Raw genomic sequence first — 18,602 nt, forward strand, 5'->3', positions numbered from 1 at the left:
CATCCGAAAGATGGCACCTCCGACAATGCAGCACTCCCTCAGCGCAGCACTTGAACCCACGGCCATTCTGACTCTGAGGCGAATGTGTTACCCACTGAACCACAGCTGTCACTGCATAACTACAAGTTCATTCTTTCGTCTTCTTTTCGTCCTCTTTTCGTCGTCTTTTCGTCTTTTCTTTTTCTTTTCGTCTTTTCTTTCCTTCCTTTTTACTGGTCTGGTGCTGCATTAGCTGATCTATACCAGGAGAGTAGGTGCGATCGATGCCACAAATACAAAGCAAAATAAAAATTTGCCCATGCTGGAAATCTAAAACACAAAGCCTCCCCTGGCAGCTCAATATTCCGGGGTATAGAATCTTCAGGCGAGACAGAGGGGGGTGTAAAAGGGGAGGGGGTGTTGCAATATTAATTAAGGAGTCAATTACTGCTGTAAGGAGGGATGATATATTAGCGGGTTCCTCTAATGAGGCCATATGGGTAGAACTTAAAAACAAAAAGGGGGCAAGCACTTTGCTGGGAGTGTACTATAGGCCCCCAAACAGTCAGGGGGAGATAGAGGAACAGATATGTAGGCAAATCTCCGAGAAGTGCGAAAATAATAGGGTAATAATAGTGGGGGATTTCAACTTCCCCAATATAAATTGGGACAGTCAGAGTGTGAAAGGCTTAGAGGGTGCAGAATTCTTAAAGTGCATCCAGGAGAGCTTTTTGAGCCAACATGTAGAAAGTCCTACAAGAGAGGGGGCGGTACTGGACCTAATTCTGGGGAATGTAGCTGGGCAAGTGGTGGAAGTGTCAGTAGGAGAGCATTTTGGCGACAGTGACCATAATTCGGTGAGATTTAAGGTGGTCATGGAAAAAGACAAAGACGGCCCGGAAATAAGGGTTCTAAATTGGGGGAAGGCCGATTTTAATATGATAAGGCAGGATCTGGCCAAAGTGGACTGGGAGCAGCTGCTTATAGGAAAATCCACATCAAAACAGTGGGAGACTTTCAGAAGGGAAATAGAGAGAGTACAACGCCAACATGTTCCTGTAAAGGTCAAGGGTGGGACCAACAAGCAAAGGGAACCTTGGATGACAAGGGATATACAAAAATGCATTAGAAATAAGAGGGGGGCTTTTGGCAGTTACAAAAGACTAAAGACAGAAGAAGCCCTAGAGGAGTATAAAAAGTGCAGGGGCATACTTAAAAAAGAAATTAGGAGGGCGAGGAGGGGCCATGAAGTAACACTGGCGAGCAAAATAAAGGAAAATCCTAAGATGTTTTAAAAGTATATTAAGGGCAAGAGGATAACCAGGGAAAGGGTAGGGCCCATTAGGGACCAAAGTGGCAATCTGTGTGTAGAGCCAGAGGATGTAGGCGGGGTTTTAAATGAATTTTTTGCATCTGTGTTCACTATGGAGAAAGACGATGCAGACATAGAAATCGGGCAAGGGGACTGTGACATACTTGAACATATTAGCATCGAGAGGGAGGAGGTGCTAGCGGTTTTAGCGGGCCAAAAAGTGGATAAATCCCCAGGCCCGGACGAGATGTATCCCAGGCTGCTGTGGGAGGCAAGGGAGGAGATTGCAGGGGCTCTGACACTAATTTTCAGAACCTCTCTGGCCACAGGGGATGTACCAGAGGACTGGAGAACAGCTAACGTAGTACCATTATTCAAGAAGGGTAGCAGGGATAAACCAGGGAATTACAGGCCAGTGAGTCTAACATCTGTGGTGGGGAAATTATTGGAAAAAATTCTGAGGGACAAAATTAATCTCCACTTGGAGAGGCAAGGATTAATCGGGGATAGTCAGCATGGCTTTGTCAAGGGTAAATCATGTCTAACAAATCTGATCGAATTTTTCGAGGGGGTGACTAGTGGGGTGGATGAGGGAAATGCTGTGGATGTGGTGTACATGGACTTCAGTAAAGCTTTTGACAAAGTCCCGCATAGGAGACTGGTCAAGAAGGTAAGAGCCCATGGGATCCAGGGTGCCTTGGCGCGTTGGATCCTAAACTGGCTGAGTGGCAGGAGGCAGAGGGTGATGGTCGAAGGTTGCTTTTGTGACTGGAAGCCTGTGTCCAGTGGGGTACCTCAGGGATCGGTGCTGGGTCCCTTGTTGTTTGTGATCTACATAAATGATTTGGATGAAAATGTAAAAGGTATGATCAGTAAGTTCGCAGATGACACGAAAATTGGTGGGGTGGTAAATTGCGAGGAGGAAAGCCTCCGGCTACAGGACGATATAAACGGGTTGGTCAGATGGGCGGAAAAGTGGCAAATGGAATTTAACCCTGAAAAGTGCGAGGTGATGCATTTTGGACGGACAAATAAGGCAAGGGAATACACAATGAGTGGTAGGACCCTAGGAAGTACAGAGGGTCAGAGGGACCTTGGTGTACATGTACATAGATCCCTGAAGGCAGCGGAGCAGGTAGATAAGGTGGTTAAAAAGGCATATGGGATACTTGCCTTCATTAGCTGAGGCATAGAATATAAGAGCAGGGAGGTTATGATGGAGCTGTACAAAACGCTGGTGAGGCCACAGCTGGAGTACTGTGTGCAGTTCTGGTCGCCTCACTATAGGAAGGATGTGATTGCTTTGGAGAGGGTGCAGAGAAGATTCACCAGGATGTTACCTGGGATGGAGCGCCTCAGCTATGAAGAGAGGCTGGACAGGCTGGAGTTGTTTTCCTTGGAGCAGAGAAGGCTGAGGGGGGACCTGATTGAGGTGTACAAAATGATGAGGGGCATAGATAGGGTAGATAAAGAGGAACTTTTCCCCTTAGTGGGGGGGTCAATAACAAGGGGGCATAGATTCAGGGTAAGGGGCAGGAGATTTAGAGGGGATTTGAGGAGGAACTTTTTCACCCAGAGGGTGGTTGGAATGTGGAACTCAATGCCTGAAAGGGTGGTGGAGGCAGGAACCCTCACAACATTCAAGAAGCATTTGGATGAGCACTTGAAATGCCATTGCATACAAGACTATGGACCAAATGCTGGAAAATGGGATTAGACTGGACAGGGATGGATGGGCGGCGCAGACACGATGGGCCGAAGGGCCTCTTTCTGTGCTGTAAAACTCTATGACTCTATGAAAATGCTGGAAACATACAGCGGGTCAGTCAACCTCCGCCTTGATGTTTCGGGCATAACCCTTCACCGGTGTTCTAATGGAAGGTTACACCCAAACCGGTTCCCTCCACAGCTGCTGATTGACCTGCTATGGGTTTCCAAGGCGGGTAAATTAGTCTCCAGGCAGCAGGGCTATGGAGAGGGTGCTAAGGTGCTCTTTTTATTTTGTGAGTTTTCTTTCCTAATGTTCCTATGCTCCTAATCCTGCTCTCGCCACTGTCACTTAGTCCAAGGGCATTGTGACAGCCCAACTGAGACCAGCTGAGTCGGCACAGACCAGGAATCAAACCTGCGACCTCGTGGCAATAACTTTACTCCCCGCAACAAGAAGTTGCATTTACGTAGCGCCGTAAACATAGTAAAACGTCTCAAGGCGCGTCACAGGAGCGTTATCAAAAAAAAAATTTGACGCCGAGCCACATGAGATATTAGGACGGGTCTTGATCAAAGAAGTAGCTTTTAAGGAGCGTCTTAAAGGAGGAGAGAGAGAGAGAGAAAGAGAGCGCCTAGGCAGCTGGAAGCACGGCCACCAATGGTGGAGCGATGAAAAGGGGGGATTTGCAAGAGGCCGAGGTCATCGAGTGATCTAGCTGATGTTTCTTTGATGATGCAAGGCCATTTAGATGAATGAATGCACGGGTGACAGGCCAGGTGGCGAACCTGACATAGGCTGTGCTCGCCGCCGGAAGATCAAGGCTGGAATCCCAAGAAAATTCAATCCATCATCTGTTCCTTCAAGGTTGGTAAATGAGTTCCACTAACATGGGAGGAAATCCGAGGGCGTGGGTCTCTGCACAGGAGCGTAGGCCACGCCAGTGTAGAAATGGCAGACTGGCACTCCCGGCTGAGAAAAGACCTTGGATATGGAGAGGAGCACCCTTTCAAATGAACTCCATCTCCTGGGACCCATCCTTTCCTCCAAACAGAGGTGGGGGTATCTCGACTAGTGCTGTGTCGTCTGACCGTTCCAAGATCACTGGGTGCATAGATGCTCTATAAATATTAATCACCGAATCAGTCGGAACCTGCGCAACCTGGGATTTGTTTTCTGAACTGCGAGATTGGATTTCTTCTGCTAGGTGTGTCTCTGAATTATGTATGAATATGTATCTGTTCTGCTTTCCAACCTGTGGGACAACGGACAGACTGTGCAGCATGTTGCATGCGGTAGCAGATCGAGGGGCTGAGGTACAGCCAGAATTTGCAAGCGCAAAGCTTGAGTGCGTTACCTCAACCCCAAGGTGCGTTACTGACTTGTAATGTGCTCCAGCATGTGGGGCAGGGGGGGCTCTAATACTACATGCACATTTAGTGGTTTGATACCATTGATGGCTTTATTTGGAGCCGACAGTGATGAATGGCAGTCTCCCAGAATAAACGGAGTGATTTGTCAAGCAACAATATTTTACCAAATGACTTGGCAATCAATGGTTATCGGATTTATTCCATTTGACCGATACTGGGGAAACAGTACAGTCTCTGCATGATAAAGAAAACAAGATTATTCCGTAGGGCAATGTACTTCCTTCCCTCCCTCCCCAGAGTAGAGATATCTTGGAAGATTCCATTTATAGATATTGTGATTAGCAACCGATTGCATGGCTCCTGTAAGGTAGCATTTCTTCTAGATATGAAGCATTTAAAATAGCGTAGTCCAACTTGACAACTCGGCACCCCACACGCGCCCCAACCCCCCAAAAAAAAGTCCATATCGAGGGCAGTTGAGTTTGAACGACAGTCGAGACTAAGATTCTCTCGATTTGATAAATTAATCCAAAGGCAGCCACATAGTGTGCAGTGAGATGCTAGGATCTAGGACAGATGCTGCTCCTCACTCCCATGGCGACTGCACACTGGGTTGCTGTTTACTGCAGCAGTGTTCTCTTTATAAGGTCACTTTAGTCGGGGCTTAGTTGCCTGGATGCTTATCGACAGTGGGGATTAAAACAAAATGACTCTTAAATAGCAGCTGCAGCAGATTGTAGATTACTGAAGCAGTGATCTGTTTGTTTACTGGGGGGGTGGGAGTGGAGGGAAAGGAGTTGAATCTCCTATTTAATATTTCTTGAAGTTGTGTGGTGAAGTATTCTTGAGAGAGAGTTCATTTACCCTCCCACCCAACTTGCTGTTCATCATTCACCATGTGACAGGCCAATTTTCATGGGGTAGGAAAGGTGGAGAGTGATGTTATTTCCCCCCCCCCCCCCAAAAATCTGAGTTGAGATTGGTGTATGGCTAACAACAACAACTTGCATTTATATAGCGCCTTTAACGTCGTAAAACGTCCCAAGGTGCTTCACAGGAGAGTCAAAATTTGACACCGAGCCACATAAGGAGATGTGAGGACATGTGACCAAAAGCTTGGTGAAAGAGATCGGTTTTAAGGAGCATCTCAAAGGAGGAGAGAGAGGCGGAGAGGTTTAGGGAGGGAATTCCAGAGCTTGGGGGCCCAGGCAGCCGAAGGCACGACCGCCAGTGGTGGGACAAAGGAGTTCGGGGATACGCAAGAGGCCAGAATTGGAAGAGCGCAGAGATGGCGGAGGGTTGTAGGCAATGTTCCCCTTAAGGTGCACGGCCACGCACCAATCGGGATGTCCCGCGCAGGCTGTGCACCGGCTGCTGCCGCTGGAAAAGATACTGCGCGTGCCCGGCCACGCGGCAAGCGTAAAGGGACCATGCACCAAAAAATAAATTAGAGGGAACATTGGTTGTAGGTCTGGAGGAGGTCACCGATTGGGAGGGGTGAAGCCGTGGATGGATTTGAACATGAGGATGAGAATCTTACATTCGAGGCGTTGCCGAACTGGAAGCCAGTGTAAGTCAGCGAGCACAGGGGTGATGGGTGAACAGGACTTGGCGCAAATTAGGTTACGGGCAGCAGAGTTTTGGATGAGCTCAAGATTACGCTAATATCCTACGAGTTCTCTTGCACCGCAGTGCCCCCGTGTACCTCTTCCCGCTGCGCTAATACCTGCCCGAGTTGCGTGCTGGGGCTCAACACCACATCCGACATGGGGCTGTCTGTGGGAACTCTTCACAGATCACCAGGAGGGAAAAGTGATGTTGTCTGGTGCATCCAGTTACTACTTGATTTGCATTAGCCGTCAAACATAATTGGAAACCTTAACGAGCTGGAGCCTGCTTTCTGACACCTGTTGGATTGGGTTTCGAACACTGGGTTTGTCTTTGCATTATGTATGGATGTGTATCCGTTATGTTTTTTCTCGGTCTGTCGAGCAACAAATAATCAGCAAGATATAGTTGGGCAGTAGTACGTTGCAAGATGGAGATAAAGTCACAAATTGAAAGCGCAAACCTCAAGTGGGTTTATTATATCTACCATAAAATATGTTACTGTCTTGTAATATTCGTTGGCTCATGAGATCTCTGTACTGTGTGCAATCTTAATGATTTTGCACAGTTTTTGGGTGTGTGGACAGTGATGGCTAACTGGTTGCTCGGACCAAATGCACATGCTGTGATCATTGTATTGAGTGATGCAGAGAAATATTACAGCTTCTGTACAATTAGAAAATCAAAGCATATTATCCTTTCTTTCCTTTTCTCCTTTCCTTCCTTCCCTCCAAGAATGAGATGAGATGACTTGGACTTTCCATGGCACTATTAGAACCATTCCAGTCGATTCCATACTCTCTCTACTCTCTCTGTTCTGTGACCAGCAATAGTAGGTGTGAATCTGTAAGATTGTCTTCTCCAAACAAACGTACATCTCTGCCTCGCCCACTCTGTCTCGCCCTGTAGGAATTCACAACCTTTCAGACTGACGGTGTAGAAAACCAGAACTCAATCCTAATGATCAGGACCCCAGAGGCTGTAAGAGTTCCTGGAAATAATGTGCTGGAGTAATCTAAAAAGCCATAAAGAATTGTCTGAAATGGTCAAATAATCATAGTTGCTTTCCAATCTAGAAATGGCGATTTATCAACCAATGCACGCTGCTTTTGGCCAACTCTTCATTGCTACCCCTCAACTTGATTGCAATCAGGATAGTGGTTTTTGGAACTTCATCAAGTTGAGCTTTGCCTGTTAGTACCACAGGTGCTTTAGTCTTGTTGAAGCACCACAGGAAGATGGGGAAAATATACACCGATGCGGGCCAAGGAGAGTGGCTCCCTTGTACCTGCTGAACACAAGTGTGCTTTACTGTCCCTCGAGAGAACCGGATTTGAATGTTCAGTTTAGTTCCCTTTCACTACTTTCAGAGGTTTTGGAAGTTGCATAACTTTTCTTGATTCGAAGCATTCTGAATGAAATTGAGAAATGTTACATGACATGTTTTATTTTGGATACATAATTGCCAGCCGTAGTCCTGGCGGTCTTACCGGGAAAGTTACTTTCTAAGTGGACCCATTGCAGTTTCATTTCTTGTGTTTGAGATTTGACCATTGTGTAGAAGAGAGCCAGATCTTCGAGGTTTACTGGGGGTGTGGGCAATGCTTCCGCTAAGGTGCACGGGCGTGGGGCCGCGCAGTAATCGGAAAGGTCCCGCGCAGGCCGCTCACCGGCTTTTTACATTGTAAACACCGCGCGCACAGAAATTTAAAGGGACCGTGCGTTAAAAGAAACAGGCTGCGCAGCGCCAAGCGCAGCTTACGGGGAACATTGTGTGTGGGTGAGCGCACTGTCCTTATTTCATCTGCGTTCAAACCCAGCTCAGACTATTGAGGTGTCTCTGTTGGCGATAAAGCTCCAGAGTGTCCATTGACACCACAGTGCTACCCACTGAGTTGGAGGTGGGGCGGGATTTACAGCAGGACTCCCAGCAAACAGTCTATTTTACAGCAAACAAAGTCTATTTAAAAAGCGTATTACAGAAAACAGTCTACAGAATCTATTTAAAAAGCATGATTGACTGGGGGAATTACCCAGTCATCTCCATTCTGGCCGGGAATAGTGGTGTCACTATGTGCAGCCATAAAGCTCTTGCATCAAATGAGCTTGGGGCATTCCCAAACTAGTTCTGCGTGGGCCCAGGGCGCACAGCTACCTGTAATTTGCCACGTACTAAATTGTCAATATCGCTGATGGGGCCCTAAGCACAGGTGGTGTCGGAGCTGCAGCATCTGCACGGCAACAGGTGGGGTTGAGTATGATGTTGGGACCAAGTAGAGGGAACAGCAACTTGCATTTATGTAGCTCCTTTAACATAGTCCCAAGGCATGTCACAGGACCGTTATCAGACAAAATTTGACGCCGAGCCACCAAGTTTAACCCATTGAAGAGCATGTGAAATAGCACCAAAACTGTACTCCTGAACTGTGAAATGGTAAAAGGCCATTCAGTTCATCAACCTCAATCCTTCCACAGACCACACATAGTCTACAACAATAACTTGCATTTATATAGCACCTTTTAATGTAGTAAAACGTCCCAAGGCGCTTCACAGGACAGTCAAAATTTGACACCGAGCCACACAAGGAGATATTAGGACAGGTGACCAAAAGCTTGGTCAAAGAGGTAGGTATTAAGAAGCGTCTTAAAGGAGGAGAGAGCGGCGGAGAGGTACAGGGAGGGAATGAAAGAGCTTGGGGCCCAGGCAGCTGAAGGCATGGCCACCAATGGTGGCGTGATTAAAATTGGGAATGTGCAAGAACGTTCCATAACAGGCAGTTGTGCTTAATACTGACCTGGGTGCTTGAATTATTTTTTAAGTATTGCTTTTCCTTCTGCTAATGGGTGATAGATATGCTAAGTGGAGGTAAGGTGCCTGCCTTTGTTATAGGTGTAAAGTCTGTGGGTTGTGCAGTTAATAAATACACAGACTTCAGAAGTAACAAACAAACAGGTCTTTACTATTCGAAGGTCCGGGCGAATCTGCCCCAGCAATCCTGCCACAACACTTATATACTGGTGTGGTCACTATCGGTATTACAGTATACAGAAGCCAAACAAATAGTGCCACCCAAAAGTAGTCCTCTTAAAGGTGAACGGTTACATTCAATAGTTCCCTTAAAGGTAGACGGGTACATACACTACAATCCTCCCTTTTTAGCTTATTACTTACTAAGTCCATGGTGAACATACATTCTAACATATATACAGGTTTATGTAAGACAGTTCATAGATTCAGTCTTTCCGGGGGTTTCCGGATTCTGTCAGGATAACGCCGCAGTGGTGTCGTCATTTCAGGCGGGCTAGGAGGTGCTTCTGGCAAGGTCGATTCGGCTTGAAAAGCCGTGTCAGGTTCAGCAGACTCCAGTATCACTAGATCGGAAGTAGGTGTTCTGGGTATCTCAGTTTCAACATTACCCGGATAAGGTGGTGAAGTCGGTGGCCTATTTGTGGCGGACCCTATGATTTGGTCAACATGGCGCCTTATTATATTGTCTCCAATGTCCACGGTGTACATCAATGGCCCCAGCCTTTTCCCAATAGTTCCAGGCTGCCATTTCTCAGTACGGTAGTCCCGGGCCAAAACTCGTTGACCGATCTGGAAAGATCTAGTGACCCTGTCGTTCATGCCCTGGAATTGCCAGTTCTCTACGTCTCTTCTGACGTTTGGTTTTAGTAAATCCAGCCGGCATCTTAGGCGTCTATTACAGAACATCATTGCGGGAGTTTGATTTGTGACCGCATGTGTCGCATTTCGGTATGCCAACAAAAAGCTATCCACCTTATGTTGCAGACTTATATTTTCATTACTCATGGCCTTTACGGCCTTCTTGAAGGTCTGGACAAACCTTTCAGCCAATCCATTGGAGGCGGGATGGTATGGGGCTGACGTGTAATGTTTAACCCCATTGCTCTTTAAGAATTTCTTGAATTCTTCGGACACAAATTGTGGTCCATTATCAGGACAGATCTGTTCCGGCAGGCCATTCCGAGCAAACATAGTCCTTAACACTGCGATGGTTTTTTCCGTCGTGGTGGTGGTCATCTTAATTACTTCCGGCCACTTGGAGTGGGCATCCACCGCTATTAGAAACATCGAGTCCATAAATGGACCAGCAAAGTCGATGTGTACTCTTTGCCAAAGCGATGAGGGCCACTCCCATGGATGCAGAGGAGCCTGGGGTGGCGCGTTCTGAACCCTCTGACATCCTAGGCAGTTCTTCATGATCTCTTCTATGTCTCCATCAATGCCTGGCCACCACACAAACGCTCTTGCTAGATTTTTCATCTTTACTCCCCCCAGATGTCCTTCGTGCAGCTCCTTTAGCACCTTCTTTTGGAGTTTGGGTGGAATCACCACTCTAGATCCACACATCAGGGTTCCTCGACACACTGACAGTTGTTCTTTCCTCTGTGCAAATGCTTGCAGTGTTGGTTTGCTCTGTGCTGGCCATCCCTCCACCGTTACATCATAGACTCGTGAAAGAGTCGGGTCATTCCTTGTCTCATTCTCAATCATTGAGTTTGTTATCGGTAGACACTCCACTATGGATGAGTGGAACAACTCTACTGGGTCCACTATACTCGCTTCTTCTACCATCGGCAATGGCAAGCGTGACAACCCATCAGCATTTCCATGCTGTTTAGACCTTTTGTACTCAATTTCGTATTGGTGTGCCCCAAGCAACACGGACCACCTTTGTGCTGTCATGGTGGAAACGGCCTTATTTGGGTTGAATATGGACACCAACGGCTGGTGGTCTGTCAGCAATGTGAACTTCTTACATTGTAGGTAATGGTTGAATTTCTTCACGCCCCACACAAGACTGAGGGCCTCCCTATCTATTTGGGCGTAATTTCGCTCCGCGGGTGTCAATGATCGGGACACGAAAGCCACTGGCCTTTCCGAGCCATTTGGTAGCCTGTGCGAGAGTACTGCCCCAATTCCATACGGGGAAGCATCGCAAGCTAGACGAAGGGGTAATGCTGGGTTGAAATGAGCCAACACTTCTTCAGAGGTAATCAACTCCTTGCTTCTGCGAAAAGCCTTTTTGCATTCTTCACTCCACTTCCATGGTGTTTCTTTCCGCAACAGGTCATTCAGCGGATGCAGTACCGTGGATAAATTTGGCAGAAACTTGTGATAGTAATTAATCAACCCCAAGAATGATCTTAACTGTGATACGTTTCCTGGAGCGGGGGCCTTCACAACCGCTTCTATCTTTTCGGGTGACTTATGCAGTCCCTCTCGGTCAATGACATGACCGCAGTATGAGATCCGTTTTTGGAAGAACTCTCACTTCTTGCGATTAACCCGAAGGCCATACTCCTTCAACCTGGTGAGTACCAGTTTCAAATTCGTGAGGTGTTCTTCCTCATCTTTTCCCGTGATTAAAATGTCATCTAAGTAGCACTGCGTGCTTGGAAGTCCTTGTAACACCTGTTCCATGGCCCTCTGCCAAATTGCTGGCGCCGAAGCCACCCCAAAGACCAGTCTATTGTAGCGATACAAGCCTCTGAGTGTTGATGGTGAGGTACTGGCGTGACTCTTCCTCGACCTCCATCTGTAGATATGCTTGAGCCAGATCTATTTTTGTGAAATGTTTCCCTCCAGCCAACGAAGCAAAGATATCTTCAATCCGCGGAAGCGGGTATTGCACCGTGAGAAGCACCGGATTCACAGTAATCTTGAAATCTCCGCAGATACGGACCTTCCCCGGTCCCCCTGGCTTATTACTCGGTGAGGACTTCATGACGGGAACAATGGGCGTGGCCCACTCACTCCAGTCCACTTTTGACAGAACCCCTGATTGTTCAAGTTCTTCCAGTTCTGCCTCCACAGCTGGTCGTATTGCGTAAGGTACTGATCTGGCCTTAAAAAACTTTGGGCTTGCATTTTCTGCAATCTTAACCTTTGCTTTAATACCTCGCAGTGTTCCCAGTCCTTGCTGGAATACCTCCTTAGCTTCGTCCAATATTCTGGACAACCGTTCTTGTTTGATATCCTCTTTTTCGGAATCCACCGTCATGGTGTTTAGTGACTGCCAGTCCAATTTTATTTTTCGGATCCACTCCCATCCCAGAAGTGGTGGTCCTCCCTCAGGCAATACATACAGGTCCAACCGGTGATGATCTTTATCCTTGTATCTCACCTTGACTTCTATCATTCCGATGGGGAATACTTTGTGCCCCGTGTATGTCTGTAGTACTAGTTCCGTATCCCGTAGTGGAATATGCTTGAAAAATTTCTTTTAGTCATGCTTATTCATGACCGTCAACGCCGATCCGGTGTCCACTTCCATTTTTACTTGGACCTTTGCAATCTGTAGCGTTATCCAGATAGTTTGTCGGTCAGCTTCATTGCTCACGTTGTGAATTCTCAGACTGTCCAGTCCTTTGCATTTGGAGTGTGAGACCGACTTCTGTTCCCTCAGACTCTTCTTAGTCACCTCTTGTACCTTTCCGTACCATTTTTGTGGTGACTTCTTATTGTTGTACGTTGCTCCTGACCGGCATACCTTAGCTATGTGCCCGATCTTGCCACATTTCCTGCATTCTTGGTTTTTACCCCAGCATTGATTCTGGTCGTGTGTTGTCTTCCCACAACGGTAGCATTTTGTTGTGCTCGAAGTAATTTGGTCCACCCCTAGTGCCGCCGCCTTTAGCTGCATTTCCGCCGTTCCTTTCACTGCGGCTTCATGCGATGCAGCTATGAGGACAGCCCTGTCCAGTGTGAGGTCATTTTCTTCCAGTAGTCGCTTCTGCGTTCCTTCTTTGGTCAATCCGCATACGAACTTGTCACGCAGTGCCTCTGTCAGATTCCCTCCAAACTGGCAGCATTTCGCTAGCCTACGCAGTTCGACCAAGTATTCCGCATTGCTTTCGTCTTTCCTCTGCGTTCTTGCGTAGAATTTGAATCGTTCAGCCAGCATCAACGGTGTGGGGTTCAAGTGATCCTTCAGCACTGCTACAATATCATCGAAAGTCTGATCTGCCGGTTTAGCTGGTGAGAGAAGATTCTTCAACACCCCGAATGTTTTCGCACCCATCATGTTAAGTAAGGTTAAAGCTTTTTCCTCCTTAGCTATTTTGTTAGCCTTACAATGTATCTCAATACGTTCTACGTACGTGGCCCAGTCTTCTATCTCCGAATTGAACTCGTTGATGTCCGCCCGCTTAGGCATCTTTCTTTCCTTGGGTACAACACAAGTATTTCTTCAAGTATTCTTATTTATTTGTTTATTTCTAAGATGGCGGTTTTCCCGCGAAAATGGCGGTTTCCCGCTCTTTCCTTCTCGCCCCGCCCACTTCAATCGTCTTCCCCGCCTAATGGCGGCTTCCCGCGTTTCTTCCCTGGTGGAAGGGGTACGCTTTCCCCACAGCGGACAGGTTCAGCCGCTGGGCTGGCTTCCGCACAGCTCCCCTTACTCGGCTCTGTCTTTTCCTCCCGCCCGCACGGCTCTACCGGCGCTGGGTACACCCCGTTAACGGAGGACAGTTCAGCCGCTGGACTGGCTCTCGCGCAGTCTCTCACCCCGTTTTCGGCTGTGTCTCTCTCCCACTCCCGCACGTTCGGTTTTGCCGGCTCTGAGTACCCCGTTGGTGGAGAACAGCTCAGCCGCTGGACTGGCTCCTCGCAGTCTCTCTCTCCGCACCCGGCTCTCACCCGCACGGTTCCCGTTCGCCTCCCCAGCCCTCTCGCAGACCGGTGTTTCCCTCCCCGGCTGCGGCTGGGTTTCTCTTCCCGCGCCTACTCGCAGGCTCAGCGCTTCGTGGCTGCGGTCGCTGCCCGGATTTTTCCCGCCGATCGCGGTCCAGCTGTCACCCGACGCCGTTGGACCCGACTTTTGGCCGGCACAGCTCCCCCTCGACCGAGGTCGAGTGCTCTGCCCTTATCCTCCGGATACTTCTACACCTTCCCCTACTCACAGTCTCTTCGGCCGCCTTGTTTCTTGCTGGTCGGCTCACTCCGCACCGTGGCAGAAGGGTAGTCAGTGCCTGTTGCTGATACAGCTTTTGTTGTTAGTTTTCCTGCTTTCTGTTGTTGCAGCCTCGTGTTTTCTTTTGGTAGCACGACGAGGGCGGTTGTCTCTCTTCGACGCTCTTCGTTGCTTTTGGTAGTCTTGCCGCAGGGTACGATCGGACTCGTCGCCACTGTAAAGTCTGTGGGTTGTGCAGTTAATAAATACACAGACTTCAGAAGTAACAAACAAACAGGTCTTTACTATTCGAAGGTCCGGGCGAATCTGCCCCAGCAATCATGCCACAACACTTATATACTGGTGTGGTCACTATCGGTATTACAGTATACAGAAGCCAAACAAATAGTGCCACCCAAAAGTAGTCCTCTTAAAGGTGAACGGTTACATTCAATAGTTCCCTTAAAGGTAGACGGGTACATACACTACAATAGGGGAGTGCGTTGGTAGTACATATACCCACTGTACTCTCGTACACCGACTGACCTGGGGAGTGGATCTCCTGATGGATGGCAGGAATGGCCATGGTGCATGCCACAGGTTTGAAGCAGGAAGAAACAACAAATAAAAGTAGTTAAAAAGGACAATTGTTTGTAGAGTACTTGCACTAATCTGTGTGGTCTTCCTTGCAGCCTTCGTGATTTACAACTTCCTCAGCTTGTGCTACGAGTACCTGGGCGGAGAAAGTGCAATCATGTCAGAAATCAGAGGGAAACCCATTAAGTGAGTTGTTTCTGTCTTTTTATGCGCATCGACCTACACATTTGCACAAATGTCACAGACTTCGACGGCTTCACATTTAAATTACGACAGGGTGCCGTTATCCAAACACCACTGATCTGAACTGACCATTAGCTGGACTTTTCAGTGCATCCTGCACAGGACGGTTTGAAAGCCAACGATCAAAACAAAAATCCATTCATTTTTTTTTTAAGAAAACCATTAACGTACAGGTGCAGCAGGCAGTTAAGAAGGCAAATGGTATGCTGGCCTTCATAATGAGAGGATTCGAGTACAGGAGCAAGGATGTCTTGCTGCAGTTGTACAGGGCCTTGGTGAGACCACATCTGGAGTATTGTGTGCAGTTTTGGTCGGCTTATCTGAGGTAGGATGTTCTTGCCATGGAGAGAGTGTAGCGAAGATTCACCAGACTGATGACGTATGAAGAGAGATTGGGTCGATTAGGCTTATATTCGCTAGAGTTTAGAAGAATGAGACGGGATCTCATTAAAACTTATAAAATTCTAACAGGACTAGACAGACTAGATGCAAGAAGGATGTTCCCAATGGCGGGGGAGTCCAGAACCAGGGGGTCACAGTCTAAGAATAAGGGGTAAGTCATTTAGGACTGAGATGAGGAGGAATTTCTTCACCCAGAGAGTGGTGAACCTGTGGAATTCTCTACCACAGAAGGCAGTTGAGGCCAATTCATTAAATATATTCAAGAAGGAGTTGGATATATTTCTTAAGGCTAAGGGGATCAAGGGATATGGGGAGAAAGCAGGGACCGGGTACTGAATTTGGATGATCAGCCATGATCGCATTGAATGGCGGAGCGGGCTCGAGGGGCCGAATGGCCTACTCCTGCTATCTTCTATGTTTCTGAAACAGCTGAGCCAACACATTGGAGGGGGGAGGCCGAGCAGTTTGTTGGGGGCATCTTTGCACAGTTTAGTGCTCTGCTGTTTAAAGTGCCAGTGAACTCCACCCAACAGTACTGGCCAATAGGTTGGAAACTATCTGAAGTTGGGGATTGCAGGACAACTGAAGGGAAATACATTGAGTTAATGCAAATGGGTGTAGTCAAGTATTATCCAAACACTGGGTGATCACAAGAAGGGGATTTCACTGTATAACTACTTCATTATATGTTTTATATGCTCTTTCCCACAGTGTCGTAATCCAATGCCAACCATTTGCACTTTTGGCACTCTGAAATGACAGTTATTTGCACAAGCAGCTACATAATTAACTCATAAATCCATAGTTTTTTTTCGGATTATAATTTACTTGCAGCTGTAGTGCTCCCTCTATTGACGTTTCTGTCTTATCCCCCAGGTCAAGTTGTATGTACGGAACGTGCTGTCTGATGGGTATGACCTACTCCATTGGATTTTTGCGGTTTTGTAAACAGGTGAGATTGCGAGAGGTCTGAGCGTCGGGTTTGTGCCTCTGGTGACGGTTGGGTAGCAAACGGGTCGTTTTCCGAGTGGCAGGCAGTGACTAGTGGGGTATCGCAAGGATCGGTCCTAGGACCCCAGCTGTTCACAATATATATTAATGATCTGGACGAGGGAATTGGATGTGATATCTCCAAATTTGCAGACGACACAAAGCTGGGTGGGAGGGTAAGCTGTGAGGAGGATGTCGTGAAACTCCAGTACGATTTGGACAGGTTGGGTGATTGGGCAGAAACATGGCAAATGCACTATAATGTGGATAAATGTGAGGTTATCCACTTTGGTGGCAAAAACAGGAAGGCAGATTATTATTTGAATGGCAATGGATTGGGAGAAGGGGAAGTGCAAAGAGACCTGGGTGTTATTGTGCACCAGTCGCTGAAGGTAAGCATGCAGGTGCAGCAGGCGGTTAAGAGGGCAAATGGTATGTTGGCCTTCGTAGCAAGAGGGTTCGAGTACAGGAACAAGGATGTCTTGCTACAGTTGTACAGGGCCTTGGTGAGACCGCACCTTGAGTATTGTGTGCAGTTTTGGTCACCTTACCTGAGGAAGGACGTTCTTGCCATGGAGGGAGTGCAGCGAAGATTCACCAGGCTGCTACCTGGGATGGCAGGAATGACGTATGAGGAGAGATTGGGTCAATTGGGCTTATACTCACTGGAGTTTAGAAGATTGAGAGGGGATCTCATCGAAACCTATAAAATTCTGTCAGGTCTGGACAGACTAGATGCAGGAAGGATGTTTCTGATGGCTGGGGAGTCCAGAACCAGGGGTCATAGTCTAAGGATAAGGGGTAAGCCATTTAGGACTGAAATGAGGAGGAATTTCTTCACCCAGAGAGTGGTGAACCTGTGGAATTCTCTGCCACAGAGGGCGGTGGAGGCCAGTTCATTAATTATATTAAGAAAGAATTGGATATATTTCTTGAGGCTAAAGGGATCAAGGGATATGGGGAGAAGGCAGGGACAGGGTACTGAACTTGGATGATCAGCCATGATCTCATTGAATGGCGGAGCAGGCTCGAAGGGCCGAATGGCCTACTCCTGCTCCTATCTTCTATGTTTCTAAGCTCTATTGTCACCTGCGTCGCTTGTTCAGCCAGGTTTAACCCAGTGAAGAGCCTGTGAAGGAGCAACAAAACTGTACCCCTAAACCGTGAACTGGTAAAAGGCCGTTCGGTTCATCGACCCCAATCCTTCCACAGACAGTCTACAACAACAACTTGCAATAATATAGCGCCTTTAATGTAGTATAACGTCCCAAGGCGCTTCACAGGACAGTCAAAATTCGACACCGAGCCCCACAAGGAGATATTAGGACAGGTGACCAAAAGCTTGGTTGAAGAGGTGGGTTTTTAAGGAGCGTCTTAAAGGAGGAGAGAGGCGGGGATGCGTAGTGGTTTAAGGAGGTACTTCCAGAGCTTAGGGCCCAGGCAGCTCAAGGCAGGGCTGCCAGTAGTAGAGTGATGAACATCAGGGATGCGCAAGAGCCCAGAATTGAAGGAGTGCAGAGATCTCTTGAGGGTTGTAGGGCTGGAGGAGTTTAGAGATACGGAGGGGCGAAGTCACTGAGGGATTTGAACACAAGGATGCAAATTTTTAAATCGACACGATGTCGGAAGGGAGCCAACTCAATATTGTCCAATTGAAATCGCTTGACTAGCCACCAATGTGGCTATGGCGACACCTGTTTTAGCCACATTAATTAGCAAAACCTTTAGTAGAAAACAGCATGTGCACAATACAGGTAAATGTACATCATGTGTGTATATTTACTTAACCAACATCTACCACCATTCAGTAGCCAAAGAAATGAAGCACTCACTGATCAAGACCCACTCAACTTTTCGCCTTGCCAACAAATGCATAAAATGGTTAAAGTTCACACGCGTGCAAATATATATCGAGATCACATGTTCAATGACTGTGTCTATTAATCATTTTTTTATTTACTATTTATTTACATTTCTCAATTAGCGACATGTGGCTAGTGGCGAACGTACTGTACTGTGACAACCTTATCATTAACTCATTCCTGCCCATTTAATATTGAGCGAAAGTTCTATTATCGAACAAGACTGCAGAATATTAATCCATTGTCACACCTCCACTATTCAGCCTCAGTCTGCCATCCTGCACAGGCAACATTTGCTTCATGCCCTAGGAGCATAGTGTTCTGTGGTCTATTTGATCATTTCCGTCTCTACACATCCTTATAAATACTAATGGAAACATCAAAATGCTGGAATCACTCAACAGGTCAAGCAACAACTGTGGAGTGAGAAACAGAGTTAATGTTTCAGGTCAATGACCTTTCACAACCACCAACCTCATTCCCAACAAAAGGCTTATCCACTTCGTTTCAATCAGTTGCTTTTGAACAGCCCAATTGGCCAATCACCTCTCACTCCTTCCAGGTGAAACAGCGATTTACTTATACTTGCAATTTAGTATACTGTATTCG

The 18,602-nt window shown here is 47.3% G+C and overlaps 1 protein-coding gene across 2 annotated transcripts in view; it reads left to right on the forward strand.

The window, feature by feature from the left end:
* The window catches only part of tmem184a (transmembrane protein 184a), a 53,935-nt gene that overhangs the window by 24,921 nt on the left and 10,412 nt on the right, over positions 1-18,602 (forward strand). For both annotated transcript variants that reach the window (XM_086000224.1, XM_086000223.1), the window contains exons 4-5: positions 14,592-14,682; positions 16,018-16,093. In XM_086000224.1, the coding sequence (XP_085856350.1) occupies positions 14,592-14,682; positions 16,018-16,093 (167 nt within the window). The remainder of the gene's footprint in view (positions 1-14,591; positions 14,683-16,017; positions 16,094-18,602) is intronic.

Source organism: Somniosus microcephalus, chromosome 11 (genome assembly GCF_052327205.1).
Source record: "Somniosus microcephalus isolate GS21.2 chromosome 11, FLI_Smic_1.0, whole genome shotgun sequence".
Lineage (NCBI taxonomy): Eukaryota > Metazoa > Chordata > Chondrichthyes > Squaliformes > Somniosidae > Somniosus > Somniosus microcephalus.